At 45.7% G+C, this 19,454-nt stretch overlaps 1 protein-coding gene across 1 annotated transcript in view; it reads right to left on the bottom strand.

The window, feature by feature from the left end:
- Positions 1–19,454, bottom strand: part of LOC126273410 (probable nuclear hormone receptor HR38) — a 111,499-nt gene that overhangs the window by 67,567 nt on the left and 24,478 nt on the right. Inside the window, exon 2 of the mRNA XM_049976960.1 lies at positions 9,494–9,649. Within this exon, the coding sequence (XP_049832917.1) occupies positions 9,494–9,649 (156 nt within the window). The remainder of the gene's footprint in view (positions 1–9,493; positions 9,650–19,454) is intronic.

Here is a 19,454-nt window from a genome sequence, read left to right as displayed (position 1 = left end):
ATACGGTAGGTCACTATGAGACTTATAGTGAAACGTAATTTGATTTATTTATTTTGTGAAATATGTGACGACAGAGACCTTACGAATTCAACAGTTAGCTTTATGACAATCGGATTCCATTTCGGGTTACTCACTTGGTTGACTATCAACGTTGCTCCCATATCAGTTCTACACTTTTCTGCAAGACGTTTATAGCAAATATGATTGGAGACAAGTATTTCACACATAACTAATGTGAAGATAGAAATACGTGCATCATGGACACAATGCTCTTTTTGCTTCATACCCTGCCACGAAAGCTGCCAAAAACAACCGACTAAGGAAGCTGTCTAGTTCTGTACAACTGTTGTGAACATTCAAGTTCTGAAAATGAGGATTGATGCAGTAGGATGAGTGAAACTTTGTGCTGCGAAGTTACCTTACCGCTACTACAGAATAACTTTACCTATTGCAAAATTACCTGTTGGGGTATGCTTCAAGGTTATGTACAGTTACCAACAGTGCCAATAATAACAGTACATTAATATGTTTATAAAATGTGGCTCACATACGTAACAACGTAATAAAATTAATTGCTGCATTTTTCGTTATTTTGCTCTAATAAAACAGTACATTTCTTTGAAAATACTACCAAATTACCCTCCTTACCTTACCCTATTTCCCTGATGTCTTAACACACATCCTATCATCCTGTCTCTTCTTCTTGTCAGGGTTTTCCGTGTATTCCTTTCCTCCTCATTCCTTACCTTACCAGTCCACCTAGTTTTCAACATTCTTGTGTATCAAATAGCTGGTATCATGGGAAATACCTGTGCCACGCGCACAGTATGGATGTGGATGTAGAACTACGTATTATATACTTCAGTGTGGAAGTTGGCATTACGTGCAAATACTACCACGAAGGCTTTCACGGATGGCGTTAACTTCAGTCTGACCTTGCGGACTGAGAATCCGTGGTCGATGTATAAAACTATTTGCTACAGTGTAGTCTCAGTTGTGGATGTAGAATTACGTATTATATACTTCAGTGTGGAAGTTGGCATTATGTGCAAATACTACCACGAAGGCTTTCACGGATGGCGTTAACTTCAGTCTGACCTTGCGGACTGAGAACCCGTGGTCGATGTATATAACTATTTGCTACAGTGTAGTCTCAGTTGCCTGTCCTTTCTCTGAAGACGTCTGCCGCAGACGGGGACGAAACTTTAGTAAATAGTTTTATACATAGATCGTGACCTGTCTACCCACAATTTTTAACTGCACCATTATACTAATTGCAGCTTACATGTAACATCGAGTTAGACGTGAATGAAGTGACAAGAGTAATGAAAGGCTGGAGTGGTAAAAGAACAGTTACAGTGGACGTGCCTTGTGCCGTCTAAAGTGCGAGGGACCGTAGCACTTCATGGCCGGTGAATTTACTTCTTCAAATTTTGCTTTCATTTTCTTTTTAGAGTGCTGTCACTCGTCATTACTCCATTGACAGAATTAGTCGAATCCCGTTATTCGCACCGCAGTCATAAAATTTCTTCTGGATTTCAATCATATTTCTTCATTTCACTGAATACAGTTAAATATCATAGCGGCACTAGACGCTTTAGCTACTGGTCTAATACAAAATACACCAAAGAAGTACATTTTCAGGTTTTCATTTATTTATTTATTTATTCCTTTTTCGAATTCCGTACTTACGACAGCAAGGGAGCCTTTTCTCGGCCAAATAGCCTAGCAATCTGGGAGTGAGGCAAATTAATTCACAGCTGGAAATATTTTGGAAGAAGGTGATGCGATTACTAATCATACGCATTTGAAAAATTAAGTGTGAGAGATTTCTAAGAAAAAAAGTGCTGTAAGCAAAGTCACCTATTCAGCTATGGATGAAACTCTTTGTAAATACGGTGTTACACGTGTTGTCTTCTGTTATTCTGTTGTGAGCATAGGGATATAAAATTTATAGGCCCTACTCAAAATCACACATAAAGTTTTCTCGTCATTAGCACTGTAGTGCTCTGACCAGCACAGCTTAGTAACTGCTTACAATGCTATTCTTTGCTTTATCCCCCCACTTTCATTAAAACGTATCAGTTGATATACCTGTTATCTAAAACTACTGTCACCATTTTAATGGTTTTTAAATTTTTTTAAATACTTCCGGTCATTTCTTTGAGATTTGTGTCCTTTTTCAGCAGATCGGCGTACATTAGAAGACAAAAGCAGTCGTTCGGATCGAACGATGGGATGAAAATTCATCTGACCATTTATATTGGTGTACAGGTGCCGTGTGGGGGTCGGTTCTGTTCTCAGGGCAGCCCACAGGCAGGTGAAGAGTTCCGGCACAGCGCGGGTCTCCTTCGCAACAGTTAACCGCGCCGCGGCCCGGAGTCTGAGGTTTGAGGCCACAAGCCTGTGGTAGTTCGCTTTCGGCGCCGTAAACGCAACGCTAGTTACGAAACTCTGTACGCGCGCGAGCGAAAGAAATCAGCTTTCGCGAAACAGGTGTTCCAGAATATTACTTAGTGGCGGCAGCCGGTCGATAAATATCGATACCCCAGGAGAAGCGAGTTTCTCTTCCGTGACGTTGTTTCTCCCGAAGACAAGTAACCACACAACCGGAGAGATGTTGCGTTAATTCGTCACGCTCAGCTGGTGACCGAAGCAGTAACATATAGAACGATTGTGTACCAGAATGGTGTGTATCTAAGTTAGCCCGCATACATAATTTCTTACTGGTTATTGCGTTGCTCGTACCTTAGAATCCTCTCATTGATACTGCCGCTGTTCCTTTGCCGAGATTTCAGTTACAGTTACTTCAATCAATTAACGCGTTTGCTAATCCGAAAGTCGAGCTAATTCCCCGTAACTACACGGCAATCTGAACTGAGTTTCTTCAACGATCGCCATATTCCTTGGCAATATCAAGGAATAATCGCACCTTTCCTGTTCTCCACTCCAGCAAACTTGACAAGTAGATTTACGAAGAAGATCTGGCTTTTTCGTATTTCGCAAAAATTATGAGCCGAAATGTGTTGATCTTTCTGTACTTTTGCGCCTAGTGAGTACACTGGTCGAACGATTTTAATTTTTTTGGATGTAATACTGATATCAGTTTAATTCAGATAATTCTGCGTAGCTGGCGAGGGTCGGTATAGAGTACACGGTAATCAGAAAATGGAGAAATACGCACAACACAGGTTACACGAGAAGTTGGCACTTAAGTAGGCTAAACCATGGTGTTAGTTTTATCAAGAGGGAACTACGACAAATTTTGAAAGCCGGGAGGGAACCAACCAACTCATACAACTTCCAAGATCGAGTAAGCCTAATGAAAAATAGTCTAGAAAGATGTGAAACATGCGAGTGCGGCACGTTTGATTTCTGTTCCAGTGTTTGTTCACCGAGCTTGTATTTATTTCGACGGAACTTATATTCAACAATTTTATTTTACGAATAAAAATAACGAGTCATCAGCAGCACAAATTTTGTTATTAAACTGTTGCAGCTGACGAATGATTATTTCTGTTCTTTAAACGAGCTTCACAGTTGCTGACCGACAGCCATGAAAAAATTTTAACCGTTTTATTCTGAAGTACCGAAAAATTTTTATTTACTGGCTGTTGCGGAGAATTCTTGTGATGCAGCCAGCCGAGTGATACACTGAGTATGACGTGTTTCCAAGTGAGAGGCGCGCTACCGAAACATGAGCCCTGGCTAAATTCTAGCAACGATCTGTGTAATCTTTAAGCGATCGCGGGCAAACTGTCATACATTTCCGCTGATGAGGCGAGTCAGGAAGGGACCGCTATTCAGACCATGTGTATACCACCCTGAAGACTGCAGAAGTGAGGACCCCGTTAGTACAGAGGCAGCCAGAATTTCCGTTCTGCTTACTGCCGAATTTATAGCCTTTGCGTGTCGGATATTGCTTTCCGAGACTCACGAGATTCTAGATCCACATCTGCAATGTCGAGACCAGAGTAAAGTTCATCTCAGAGTGCACTTCCCACTGTAGCAGTTTTTACGGCTTCTTTCCGTCCAATTCACGTATGGAGCGTGGTAAAAGATAACTGCTTAAACGCCTTTGTGCGCGCTGTTATTAATTGAAACTTTTTAAGTTTCCTCGGGATAGTTTCCGTGTTCTTCAACCGTTTGCCAAGTCAGATTCTTCAATACATCCGTGACACTCTTTCATGCATGAAACCAGCTTGATTCCATCCGTGCTACCCACCTCTCCTTCATATAATTTCGTTACCCCACGTTAGTCGTATTTGGTACGCGTTCACTACAGTACAACAGTATTATGTGACTGTTCACTTAATATCGCTACACATGTTATAACCAGGTATTTGTATGAGATGACCGACTCCAGACTTGTGATTCAGTGACTTCGTAGTCAAAGTACACGATGTGTTTTCGTTTGGAGAGCTACACGATTTCACGTTGCTGAGCATTTAATGGGTATTGTCAAATCTCTGATTTGAGAAAAAATGAGCATTGAGGTTTCCCGACATTTGTGGCTGGACTGTAGGAAATCCAGAGAAAAGCGAAAGCTGCTTTCAGCGACTCTGGTGTGTGTCCGTAGAGCCGTGGTACGGACCCACTTGTGCAGGCGCACTTTACGGGCCTCGAAATAAGCACGCGCCTTTTATTCGCAGCGCGGAACAGTGGCTGCGCCTCGCGTAAAAGCGGAGTAATGTCCGCACGTGGCTTTTTAATGTGTGTCGCCACGCGGCCGCCGTCGTATCGGAGCCTCAGTAAAAACGCTGTGCCCGCCTGCCTCCGTGCTGCGGCAGCGGGGCGTCTCACACTGCAGCGCGCGGCGTAATTAATGCGCAGAAAGAGTACGGGAAAACGAGTCGCCAGAAAGCTATTCCACGGTGATTAATGTCGGAGGGGGACGCAAGAACAGGACCTGCCGTCTCCAAGCGTATCTGCAGCGGTGTCTGGACACCCGTCAGCCGAGCCCAATTAATTTCCACGTCGGAAATCTGCCCGTTGCCTCCCTGTCACAGCCGTGTACGTCGTTTCCGTGCGACAAACGCTACTGTCTCACAGTCACGTTCCATTTTTGAGCACCATTCTATCAGACTTGTTGGCAACACACTAGTTCAGAAGAAAGGAAGATTAGGTCAGTACAGAGGGAGTACATGAGCGTGTCGGAGAGGAGTCGGTGCGAAAAGCGGCCGCCTACTTTTCGAGGGGTCATTCCGACATCTACCTTATGCGTACACAAACTGGAAAAAAAACTGCTAACAGTCATTCAGTAAACTGACACAACGTAAGTGAAATAGTATGCGACGCACTGAGCTGCGAGGTACGACCCGCAGACGTCGCGCAGCACTGGAAGTTATCCCTGAACGTAAATAAATATAACGTACTGTGCGTCAACAGGCGCAGTTATACGTTACTGTTCCACTGGAAACAGTGAAGGCAGTAAAACTGTTGCCGGCGGGAGTGGCAGTGCGGTTCTAGGCGCTACAGTCTGGAACCGAGCGACCGCTCCGGTCGCGGGTTCGAATCCTGCCTCGGGCATGGATGTGTGTGCTGTCCTTAGGTTAGTTAGGTTTAAGTAGTCCTAAGTTCTAGGCGACTGATGACCTCAGATATAAAGTCCCATAGTGCTCAGAGCCATTTGAACCAAGCAAAACTCTTAGGAGCAACCGCTCAGGGTGACCTAAAGTGGAATGATCACATGCCAGTTGTCGGAAAAGCAGATGCCAAGCTGAGTATCATGAGAAGAATCTCAAGGAAATGAAATTCGTCCGCGAAAGAAGTGGCGTACAAGAATCTTGTTCGACCGGTTCTTGTGTATTTTTCATTGGTCTGAGCCCTTGCCAAATAGGTTTAACAGAAAAGTAGAGAAGATCCTAAGAGGAGCGTTACGTACGTTCCGTCGTGGGATCATTTAAAAGCGCAAGACCGTTGCGGAGATGCACAACAGACTCCAGTGTGAGTCACTGCAAGAGAAGCTTTATGTATAACGGATAAAGTTACGCCGAAGTTTCGAGAGCGTACGTTCGAAAAAGAGTCGACAATGTTGCTTCCTCCCACACATGTCTGGCTAAAACGTAGGATAAATTAGAACTCATACGGAAGTGTATCGACAGTTCTTATTTCCACGCTCCATTCGTGAGTGGGACGGGAATGCGGGCAGTGATGGTATCAGAGTTATCTTCCGCCACACACCGTAAAATGGTTTGCGAAGTAGAGACGTAGCTATGTTGATACCAACTGTGCAGACGTTGGGTCTACAAGGGCGCAACGCAGCAGCGAAACACAGGCAAGCAGCGAACACCTATCCACTGGCATTTGACGGTGGATTAGACGAGACGCTAAATACAAACGTCTCTCTCAACTGAAAATGGAACTGAGGGCCAAATCATGGCTACGTCAATAGACAGGACTGAGACATAGTAGCTATAGCGAATGGAAATGGGCGGATTGTGCCAAACAAGATGATGATTCTGCCTCGAGGGCAAACATGACTATATGCAGAACACGCAGGAGGTGAAATCGCTGGTAGAAATGCGACGAACCCGAAGTCTCGTCATGTACGACAAAATTACGCGAACTAAACAGAGGCTGCAATAAAGACTAATTTTTTCTGCTTCCACTTTCAGAAGTTCGCACCAGATGTACGCTTTCCGTCATACGTAAAAGAACGTTCAACTCGACAAGTTGCAGAGATTACATCAACCCAGAGAGGTAAATGTAAATGCCGTCAAAGCGGAACATAAAAAATTCGCAAAGATGTCTGGAATTAAAAGTCACAGTTAAACGGAAGACCTATAAAACGATATTTTTGTATCGTTCAGTGTCATTCATTTCGTACACAGAATAATAAAAAAAGCCTGATCTATTCAACGCTCGCGTATTACCGCAAATATTTGTGATTTATTCAGTTCTTCAGTTCTGAGTGGCTTGAGTAATATAACGAAGACAAGAAGCAACATGTTCGTTCAAACAGAAGGAGCCGTACACACGACAACTTCCTAAAAGCCAAAGTTTTCTTAAGTACTGTGTTGAAATATAAATGCATTTTAGAAATCGTAATGCTAACACAACAGGAGCTAGAATGTTAACTTTCTGCATGTTGCATTAGTTGCCATCCGATGTCGCTTTACTCAAATGATTTCTGAATCATTAAATAACAATTAACTGACATGACTTGCACTCTCTTTCGGCGTGACGAACTATCCGACAGAATGAAATCGAATGGTCTTTCCATAACAGCATACATAACTGTTGTTAGCGGTGTTGTTTACCCCAAAGGATTCACCTCCAGCATAAGAGAGCTGAGGCCACAAGAGTCAGTTTGCAGTCAGTTTTTTGCTCTTGCGAATCTCTTCGGGGTGACCATAATCCCGAAGTGAGGTTTCTTGATCCAATAACGGGGTGTTATCTACGCGGCGTCCGCTGCTGCCACCTAGCGGGACCGACTGCAACCGGGTGGTGACGTCACTCGATTTGAGCGTCACTGAACTCGCATCGAAGGTGGGGGGGCAGGGGGCGTTGCCTGAGTTTCACTGGGAGGCATCAAGCCATGGGAGAAAAACTTATTCTCCTGACAGCACCTGCCGTTCAGATTGATTTTCTTCGCTACCAAGTGCAAGGGATTTTTGTGCTGGTGCTTTCTACAGACATCCATTTTACCGTTTCTTCACTTAACTTTTTCCCTCGGTCGCGACTCTCTGTGTACAGACAACTGGCCCAAGTAAGCCGGTTATACGTCTCTTGCTGACAATACTAGCACAGATAGACGGGAAGCATTGTTAGCGGTTACTTTTGACGTATTTGTTAAAATTATGATGTATTACGGAACAAACATGGATTAGATTGATGCGATCGCTGATTGTCTGCCTGAAAGAAACACGGATTAGTTTACATGGAAGGATGCTCACAGGTTAGCGTGTATCGGCAGTGGCGAAGGCTGAGCTTTCGAGAGCTGCCGCTGGGAAGCGCTGCGGTCGCGTTACCGAGCGAGATAAAGACAGAACGCGGTTGTGCGAGAGAGACGCGCACGGGAAGACTGAGATAGCCCGCAATGACGTCACCCCGCCGGATCAATTCCCTGATGCGCCCGCATGACGTCACGTGGCGCATGGGCGTGGATTGACGTCACGAGTGACGCAAGCAATTACGGGATCTCCCGTAAAGTGTTCGCGGCGCCTGCGGCGAAAAAAAAGAGGAGGAGGCAGGGGAAGATGGAGCGTCGGGGTTACGTCAGCGGCAGCGCGTCACAGCCGGGCCACGTGAGGACACGCTGCGTTCGGCCAGCGTCGCGCGGAAAATAACGCACGGGAAACGAAAATGCGCCGGCGTATTTATAAACACGAGGCGGCCGTCGGCGTGCCGGAGCGAGCGGACAGGAAGCCCACGGGTCGAAAAAAAGTTTCGGTAACACCGGCAGCGGACGATTGAGATCGCCAAGCGGTTTTTGTTGGCCGGCGAAACAATTCGTTTGGTGGGTCCCCTTCAGTCAAGACGGTCGTCAGTCATCCGGAGGGCGGGCGGCGCGACAGCTTTTCTTGGCGCCGGCCGGGCGTGTGGTACCGGTTCTGTCGCTCCTCCTCCACCATCACCAGACCGGCACTGCCACCACCACCACCGACACCAGCACGGTCCACTACACTTTCTCTCCGCGCGGCGTCGCCACTGTACCGTTAAGGCTGGCGGCGGGCGGCGTCTGCCCAGCTGCAGTACACTTCTGGCCTCCGAGCCGAGAACAGGCACTTTCTAATCGCTCAAAAAACAGCTCCGAACGAATCCACTCGATGACAGTGTCGGCACACTCGACGAATGATCAATAAACGGTAGTCCAAAAAAAAAAAAAAAAAAAAAAAAATACCTCCCGTTTCCTCTACACCTCTTAATAAAGTAATATTTACAGCCCAATCTGAGAGGCATACGTGCGGTTAAAGCGGATTTACTGACATTTTAGCAGCAGTGAGTTCGTGTTGTGATACACCGGATTCTCGGCCCTGTTCATGCTGGGTGTATTTGTTAGTTAGCACAAGGTGCTCTGGACGTGAAACGGGAGTGGTCAGTGCACAGGTGTATGTTAGTGTTTCCTTTTCTCACTCAGCAAGCAAAGACAGAGAGAGAGACAGAGAGAGAGAGAGAGCAAAACAAAAACCATTTCTGTACATGGGCCAGACTTACTAAAGAACGCTGCAGCGTTGATGTCGTGGACACCTTGCTGACTGTTGTTGTTGCTGTCGTAGCATTTGCTGTGGTGGGAGCACGTTGTCGTTCGCATGTCTTCCGAGCATCATCCTGACCGAGATATCCCCCCACACCCCGGGCACTGTCGCACGGAACAGTACGTGGTAGCGTTATCCGACATAGGACAGAACCGGCTTAGGCCGCAACGGCTACGTTTGTGTGTTTCTGGCTGGGCTGGGAGGTCTGAGGGGTGGTGTTTCTGTCACAGCACTTTCACTGTCGGGGCAGGTCGCGCCGCCGCGAACCGGCGGCAAGGCGGCTCACCACCCACCTGGCGGCGACGGCGAAGTCGGCTCCGGGGGCGGCGGCGGCGGCGTAGGCGCCGGGGGCGGAGACGCTCGTGGGGGCGGAGACGGCGGCTGTGGAGGCTGCTGCTGTTCCGACTGCTCCAGCACGCTGCACTCTGCCTGTCGCGTCGCGTTCGCTTCTCACTCACTGCCGGTGCGATCCGCCGTGGCTGACTGTCCAGTTGCGGCGCGGCTGGCTAGTAACTGTGTCCCTCTGTGGGTGCACCGCTGTACGGCAGCGCGCGTCCGCACCGTGACAAGTATCGCACGAGACTGGCTCTCGCACCGGCCCTCTAACCCTATTATAAAACACCGCCTTCAGAGACCGGCCCGTGACGTCAGACGCTGTGTGACGTAACGGCCGGCGGGGAAGTGAGCCGTAGCAGCTGAGGGATCGAAGCGGCGCCGCTATTGGCCGGCCGCGCCGTCATCACGGCAGCGTCACTGCAGTGACGTCAGACCAGACAGAGAGCGCGCGCTCGGTGGAGGGGCGGTCCCCACCCCGGGAGCCCGCGCCGCCCACCTACCCCCTCCACCGGCCGGCCCCCACCATCTGACCGGCCGGAGGACAGACGGATGCGGTCGATAGCGGGAGCTGGCCGCGGCTTGCGTTAGCGCGCGGGAAAAGGGGCACTCCCTGCCGTACTATCCCAATGGGTGCTAAACGACGCTCAAATTGCTTAGTAGCGGCTGTGATTTTTCTCAATTTATGCCTCGCCGTGCCGCCGTCATTTCCGTCCGGGAACGAGAGGCGCCAAGTCAGCGTCGTGACGCTGTCCTACGCTGCGGATTAGAAACGAGAGAGTGCACGGCGGATATTGCCGTGAAAATGTAAAAAAAAAAAAAAAAAAAACAGTTGTCAGTCGTGTGGTTCCTCAAGTGTTGTCTTGTGCATTTGCTTAGGCAAACAGTGTGATTGTGACATTTGTCCGCGTATGGATGTTTGCATGCTTGTCAGTGTGTCTGTTTGTTCGCAAAAAATGTGTGCGAAAACTGCATTCCTGGATGTATGGATGTAACTGTATCGTTGTGTAAGTGTTGCTGTATGCGACTGGAGTGCCTGCGGAATGTCTGCTGAGAGTTGCATAGTTTGGTCTTAAGGAGACAGTAAATAGACAGATTAAACTGCCACATCTCCACTACGCAGTTATTTCCGCTTATTTTTTTCTTTTTTTTTTTCACTTATAGATATTCTTAGCGTATGAAAGTGAGATATAGTCTGAGGCAGCGATCTACTATTTTGGTGCAGGTTGCTGTTCAAGCTTCTAGATACACATAACCTGTCACCTTTGCACGTATACGACGTCACGGAATTTTAGGGCAATGCCGCTGGCCAATTTAAAAGCGACTACATCATATACTAGCTCAAAGGTGCGCACTCTTCTATAGGTTCAAATTTTGATAAGCCTCGCACACAAGAGAATAAAATTGGAGAGACGATGCGCTATATTTATAGATTTTCAAATCAAACTAATTGATCTTTGCCGTACACTTCTGTTATTCATAACATAAGAATAGCGTTGCCCTTTCCGTTAGAATATTGCGTACAATCGCCCTTACCGCTATTACAGCAAACTTCTCGATCCCTATGTTAGTTAAAAAAAATTGTACCGATATCTGCGAACTGTATGTGCAGTGAGTCATCAGTAACCACTTGGTTTTTTGCTGGTGGTCCCTGGCCGAGAGAAAAGATAAATAAATAATTGTATTTCGTATTCCAGGAGACCACAAGTCGGAATCCGAACTTTTTCTCAGAGACTGTGTCCCATCGATATATGAAAATATACATTGCATAACTACTATAAAGGAAAAACAATTCCTGTCTTGTAACAATCCTAGGAAAATACCTTGACACAGTAGTTACCGATACCTGATGAGAGGCAGCTTCATAGCGCATGGAGTCTGCTTTCATCCGTTACATTTCGTACGAACACTACACCTAAAACATTTAGAACAATGTCATATGTATTCTGTACTAGTTGCCATGATTTTTTGTTATGTGTGCATGAGATACGTCACTGCAGGATATTCCTGACTTTGGGTTCCGTTTACAGTCCCAACACAGTATCTGTGCGGTATGTCGCAATTGGACAGTGAGCACCTCGCAGAGACGAGCAGTTGAAGGGTACTTTCTGAGGGGACTGCGAACGTCCACAGGAAGTCAGAATAAAAGTTTGGCAACTCATCAGCGTACATTCGAAATGTAGTACAGGCGTAGCAGTTAACAATTTACGGACATTGCTTTTATGTTTCGCCACCTGTCGCTCACTTGGTGAAAGGCCAAGTTTGCCCATCGCGGCACTTGTGAGTGGAACATTTTGCTGTGTAGATGTTAAGCTGTGTAAATTTGGCGGAGGTATCTGTCAGCATCGTTAGTATGGCAAAACATGTCGGATGTAGTGATGCGATACGTGCGCTAATAGTTTAAAAAAGTCCTACTGGTTTTAATTGAACGCCCCGGCTCTTATTAAATTAAATTTGATCAGCAAGAAATCCTAAAGAAGAGGGTCTTTTTTCTCGCGTACCCAACTTTCCAGACTGCTGCAGTGACTTTGAACAGTGGATGTTTCACGCGGAAGTTTAGTATTTTGGGTGTTCTGTACATCACACCACGACAACTCGCTATGTTTTGGAGCATCTTAGTAGGTTTATCAATGACGTACATTTTCTTTGTGAAAACATCGCTACATGCAGGCCATTCGTGTAACTGTTTTTTTTTTTAATCTGCAATAAAACTAGATGAATGAAACCCAACCGCCTACAAATACAAGTTTTGAACAGTCTGTTCAAAAATTCATCTATGTCGTGTTGTGCCGCTGTGAGACTCAATACTTGTAACGTTGTGAACTTCAGATCTAAATCAGTTAAAAGACTGATGCATATTCTATAAATTTAAAATGATTGTTTTGGAACACGGTAAGTGAATAGATTATGCAGACTTACATCAATTACAGTGTCACTGAAGACATTCACAAGGTCTGTGCCACAAAAGTAAATGCAGCCGTCGGGAGATGGGCATAGCTGTTCGAAACTATAGGGCAATAAAATAAAATCTTATCAAAAGTATTTGTGGCTTATTGTTGTGGTCTCCTTCAACACTCTTCACTTACTGATATTCCTGATGAATCTATGTGTGCGGATGTGTGTGTATGTGTGTGTGTGTGTGTGTGTGTGTGTGTGTGTGTGTGTGTGTGGGCACAAACGTCTAAAATGACGTAATCTGGTTAACAAGCAGCACCTTACAGCCATCACTTTCCATCTGTTCGCTTGAGTAGTAGTGGCCTGGTGGTACACACACAGGAGAAAATTTAGAGGAAGCTTCCCCATACAGCTGCATTCTAGCCGCGCAGCTGGAAGGGATCAATACCGAAGCAGGTCTGTGCATATGCCGGGGCTCCGTCACAGTAACAGCTGCAATATCAGCTGACCACGGTCCAGTATAATAATCGAACAACGTATTGAAACCATATACTTCCAAAGATATGAATTTTTTAATGTCGAAATATAAATGTGTCACTGTTCAGCGTATATTGAAAGAGCGTGATTTTAGTTTTGCTTTGCAAAGTGTCTCGTCATTTAGATCATTTAGTTTGACTGAAAAGTGCGTAGTAGTGCTTAGGTAAGATCACATATGTTACAATACTCACACTTCCCATTTCACCTTCTCTACGTAGAAACATATATGAAGTAATAGAATTAATATCTCTATCAGGAAAAACGGTAACAGTTTGTTTTGCTAATATGCTGTCGCTGTCTTCACAGTTGACGCTGTAATTTATGTGCGTTAACAACGCATCGTCGTAATTGTGCTGGGTCGGGAATCCGTACTGGGGATTGTAAAGAAACACTAAGAGGCGTTAGAATAAAAGCCTTCATTTGACAGATTTTAAAATTGCAGTTTCAAATTTTTTTAATGTAAAGGTTTCGTTTGTTGTTCAGCATATATTACAGTGGTGTGTTCTGATGATGTGGCACATGTCAGATTTAGAAAATCTTCTAATACATGGCTGGAATAGTAGCTTGTCTGCAAGTTGGCATTTTACTCAGAATGCAAAATGATACAAAAGTGGCCTAGAGTTCGGTGGTAGGTATAAGTAAATCTCTGCCTTTACTGATTGCTTATATTTAGTCGAAAATTGATGTTTGGAGCTGTAGAAATTGTCTCTAGGTACTGGTCGCTTCGGTTACTTAATAGCTATTTTGTTGTTCTGGCTAGCAGATGAAATCACTTTTTTATCGGCGTAATAAATTTCTTTCAGAGAAAAAGACAGAGTGAAGGAAAAGTAGTGTAAGTTCCTGTGAGACCCTTAGCCCCCCTCACGACCTCCTTCTCCCCTCCCCCCCTTTTAACGTGGCGTTGAAGAACGTTGTGAAACTTTAAAAGTTGTCACGTTAGTAACTTTTTTTTAGGGATTCTGGTTTGCTGTTGTGTCATTACTATTTACTGGTGTTTAAACCATTGCCTGTGGAAAGACTTTCCTTGGAGACGACACATTTTCTTTAGCGTGGCCAGCCGATAATCTCGTACAGGGCGTGAATTTTTATGGAGCACATTGGGGACGCACGTCCTCAAATCATTGGAAAGTCGTGTAAAGTGCAGTGTGTCTCGCGTACGGCGGGGTAACTAGTACCGTGGCGGGGTCTCATCGTTGCACACGGCCTGGCCCGTTACACGGACACGGGCGGCATATTAGAACGAGACGACTGAGGACCGGCGTCGGAAAGAAGTCAGGGCTAATGCTTGCACCGTTGAGCACTCCACACTGGTTGTGTCAGCAGTGTCTGCTCATGGGGCTGTGCACACGCTCAAAATGAAACCACACAACATAACGGTAATTCGGGGACTGACCAACTCAGAAATCGCTCGACAGCAGCACTGCAACTAGCTATTTCAGTCTGTGCACGATAGAGAGGTTGATCCTGAAATACTGCCTTTTCTGATAAAGTATGGTTGCGTTTACTAGGGTAAATGAAGTCGCTGGACAATGGAGGTTATGAAAACACTCATGTATTACACCAGGAGCGTGTGCATTATGTGAAAACGTGGATGTGGTTTGCGAAAACGAATCATTGGACTGATTTGCTTCACCTAACCCAAACTTCTGATAGGTACATACGAGGTGCGTCAGAGAAGTAATGAGACTGTTTTTTGTCTAACAAAGTTTTACCTTTTTCAAACTACAATATTGTCCCCTTCAAAGTAGATCTCTTCGGGAGCAACACAGAGGCAGAGCCGTTGTTCTCAGTCTTGGTAGCAGTGCTGAAAAGTGTCAACTGGTAGCGCCTTTTACATGTCGGTAACATTCTTCTGAATGTTTTCCAGAGTCCCATTGGAAGAGATTTTTCAATTCCGGGAGAAGAAAAATGTCACAACAAGTCAATAAGAAAGCCTTTTGAGATCAAAAATTCCATGATGGAAGAGGCAGTGCGTCATGAGCCGTTGTGGTGATGCGACATCCTTTTTGTCTGCAGTGTTCGGCCTCACTCGATTACCTTTCTCCTGAGCCTTTCAAGAACATCCTTGTAAAACGCTTGGTCTGATCTCACAAGAGCACGCACACGTTCGACGTTTTCGTCGGTTTTTGAAGTTGAATGTCTCGCTGAGTGACGTTCATCTTCAACGTGTTCTCAGCCGTCCAAAAATGATTCGTGCCAGCGAAAAACTTGTACTCTCCACAAGGAATTTTCCCCATGGGACTGTTTCTACTCTTCGGAGGTCACACTCGTTTAACACAAAACTTGATAGCATAACGTTGCACTATATTCCACTGCTACCAAAAACACAACATCACTGACTGCGCTCTCAGAAACCACGTGACGGGTGTACGGAGCTGAAACTCGGACTGAGTATCAGAAAGGGACGAACACGTCGGTCTACAACAGTACTCCCACTGCTCCCCCACATTATCACCAACTTCAGCACCTAACTATAAGTGTGTACGGCGAGGGAATTCATGGTGCATTCCAAGTGCTACCAACAACTCCTTCTGAGATAAGAAAGTGAGGGTAGACACTTGTCACAAAACATACTTCCCTTGCATTACTCCTCTCCATTGCAACACTTGCTTGACCTGCACAAGCAGCCACATTTAAAATGTGTGTCCCCCCCAGATTATCACCAACTTCAGCACCTAACTATAAGTGTGTACGGCGAGGGAATTCATGGTGCATTTCAAGTGCTACCAACAACTCCTTCTGAGATAAGAAAGTGAGGGTAGACACTTGTCACAAAACATACTTCCCTTGCATTACTCCTCTCCATTGCAACACTTGCTTGACCTGCACAAGCAGCCACATTTAAAATGTGTCCCCCCCCCCTCCAGATTATCACCAACTTCAGCACCTAACTATAAGTGTGTATGACGAGGGAATTCATGGTGCATTCCAAGTGCTACCAACAACTCCTTCTGAGATAAGAAAGTGAGGGTAGACACTTGTCACAAAACATACTTCCCTTGCATTACTCCTCTCCATTGCAACACTTGCTTGACCTGCACAAGCAGCCACATTTAAAATGTGTCCCCCCCCCCCCCCAGATTATCACCAACTTCAGCACCTAACTATAAGTGTGTATGACGAGGGAATTCATGGTGCATTCCAAGTGCTACCAACAACTCCTTCTGAGATAAGAAAGTGAGGGTAGACACTTGTCACAAAACATACTTCCCTTGCATTACTCCTCTCCATTGCAACACTTGCTTGACCTGCACAAGCAGCCACATTTAAAATGTGTCCCCCCCCCCCCCCCCCCCCCAGATTATCACCAACTTCAGCACCTAACTATAAGTGTGTATGACGAGGGAATTCATGGTGCATTTCAAGTGCTACCAACAACTCCTTCTGAGATAAGAAAGTGAGGGTAGACACTTGTCACAAAACATACTTCCCTTGCATTACTCCTCTCCATTGCAACACTTGCTTGACCTGCACAAGCAGCCACATTTAAAATGTGTGTCCCCCCCCCCCCCCCCCAGATTATCACCAACTTTAGCACCTAACTAAACTCTAGAATGAAAACTTTTCTTGGAGCACTGGTGGTGGAAGTTACGAGTTCCTCACATAGTCACCCACTACACACACAAGTTGTGCTTTGTCCGTACATCGCTGATGATAAAAGTGCGACAGATACGCAACAAACGCTAAATATCTCAAGAAAATGTCTTCTCCAAGTCGTAGGTAGCACCTGCAGTAGTCCAGATATTGCTTCGTTACTCGTTTCGAAACAGATAAATGAATTACTTAACAGCGCGACACAGCAGTAGCTACACAAGGGCTACTATAGTGTTGTACACAGTATTATTATTATTGGTGTGGTCAGACACACAGTATTAACAGCCCGAAGTCTTCCAATTTCCGCCAGTTCAGAAGAAAGGAGTGCAGCGATGAAGTGACTTACTTACTGTAGGTGCTTACTGTACGTAAATCACTTCATCGTTGCACTCCTTTCTTGGGAACTGGCAGAAATTGGAAGACTTCGGGCTGTTAATACTGTGTGTCTGACCACACCCATAATAATAATACTGTGTACAACACTATAGTAGCCCTTACGTAGCTACTGCTGTGTCACGCTGTTAAGTAATTCATGTATCTGTTTCGAAACGAGTAACGAAGCAATTTCTGGACTACTGCAGGTGCTACCTACAACTTGGAGAAGACATTTTCTTGAGATATTTAGCGTTTGTTACGTATCTGTCGCACTTTTATCATCAGCGATGTACGGACAGAGCACAGCAAATGTCTCTAGTACTTGGACTATGTGAGGAACTCGTAACCTCCACCGCATTAATGCCACTAATTGAGAAAACGTAATTATTGATAACTTATATAATCAATATTAGGGTCTTGCAAAATTGTGATGATAGTAATGATCATTAGAAAATAATTTACTTCCGTGACTGAAACAGAATCGAATCGTTTAGTATGTATCCATCAGAAGATTTCATTTGACCCCTCAGGAGGTAACTATCCCGAGGTTTGGAGCCAATAGTCTACAATATAGATTTGCCAGGTCGCGCTCGCAGTGTTGTCGGTCTCACAGCTTTTCTCGCCCACCTTTGTTCTGAGAACTAACAACTAACGAAAAGACTTAGGGTTATTTCAAGTCGGATAATCCAAGAGCACAGCCTCGGGGTTAGTTACTATCAACAAAGACGGCTCGTAACACTGTCTGTGGTGTGTGTACTGTAAGACCTTCGGTACACACACCATCAGATTATTTGACTTGTCGCTCTAAGGAAGAAGGCGAATGTCAGCAATAAGTCTCGTGGTCTTATCGTGGCGTGTTTATCTTCTGCCGTTAGGTCAGACGATAGAAATGCCACTTGCACGCTTAGAGTAGCAGGTTGACTGTGACCAACTTTAAACAAAACTTGATTAATTTTCACACACATGTATTAAAATAGTAACAAGCATAAACCTTACGGAACTTGATTCTGGATGCTATTTACAATTGACAATCTGAAGTTCCTTCGGTCTTGGTATGTTAATCTTATTCTCACATATCTCTGATACTTGATAAAGTGTCTATACATTTCTTTTCATGGCTATGTACAGGAATATGATAATCTTATTAGGCGCAAACTGAAACTTGACTATAGTCTGGTACAGACAAATGCACACTGGTACAGACTGGTGCAGACAAATGCAGACTGACTAATCGGAGGTCTGTACACTCGTTATAATACCTCGCGCGTTCAGGTATCACTGCCCGAGTGTGATCCGCGAGGAGAAAAGGTTCTACGTTAGCAACAATCTCATTGGCTGCGTTACATATTAATACGCGGATCGGCGGAAGCAGAATTTGGTCCGTCTCTAAGACAGCGCCATCTCGTAGTGCGGAGACGGACGAGCGCTGCGCCTGCGCTGTTGTGCTTAGCGGGGCGCGCTCTAGTGGGAAAGTCGTGTACGCGCTGACTACGCGGAACTATGTACACAACACTGTCATAGACACATTTTCGGAGGGTGAACATAGGAACACGACGTGAATGGATGGCATCCGAAACAGTACGGTATAGTGTATGCAGCACAGCGATGGGATATCACGCGGCGATCGGCGAACCTGTCGCAGGCGGCGGCAGAAAACATGCTAGTCCGTGTGTGTTAGCAGCCCGTACTCGCTAAGCCGTGGAAACAAGATGTAACCAGAGTCGAAGCGTCGTAAGACCGTTGCAACTAATTTTGAGATCTAACACGTTGGTTGATGCTGGGCGGTTATCTGTCGCTCTGCTGAGTACGTACATGTTTGCTGGTACGCCGAGAGGGACGCAGCGTGTGGAGAATTATCGGGGAGTCTCGAAATTTATCGTTCCCTTACGCAAGTCCCTAACACTTCTCTGAAGCGTTCTCAGAATCACATAGGTAGCGTGCGCAGCGGCTGATAAGCGTGCTGTCGTTCATTCATCTCCTCGCAGCCGGCCGTGGGCGGCTGATACCTAATCAAGTGCGTTAACGGGCTCTTGCGAAAGTTAAACAACACTTGTCTTGTTACCAGGTCGAGCAGAGGTATTTGATTGATATCGACCGACACTGGCCTTCGCGAGCGCTCACACGGGTAGTGCATGTCGGCAAGTTCCACGCCAGAGCTCGTTAATGCTACTACGATCGTACGAAGTACTAAAAGAAATTTGTGACTGATTGAGAATGTTCTTGTAGGGGCGGTATAGCTCTTTATCTCGGATGGAGAGTCAACGACAGATGTGGAATTAACTTTAGGAGTTCCTGGACGAAGTGCACTTGTGTGGGCTTTTTTATTGGTAACGCCACGTAGCGCTCTGTATGAAGATCACTGGCTGTGCTATGTGCAGTGTGTGGCTGGTTTGCATTGTTGTCTGCCATTGTAGTGTTGGGCAACTGGATGTTAACAGCGCGTAACGTTGCGCAGTTGGAGGTGAGCCGCCAGCAGTCGTGGATGTGGGGAGAGAAATGGCGGAGTTTTGAAATTTGTAA

The sequence above is a fragment of the Schistocerca gregaria genome, chromosome 5 (genome assembly GCF_023897955.1).
Source record: "Schistocerca gregaria isolate iqSchGreg1 chromosome 5, iqSchGreg1.2, whole genome shotgun sequence".
NCBI lineage: Eukaryota > Metazoa > Arthropoda > Insecta > Orthoptera > Acrididae > Schistocerca > Schistocerca gregaria.
This window is presented reverse-complemented; position numbering and strand designations above follow the sequence as displayed.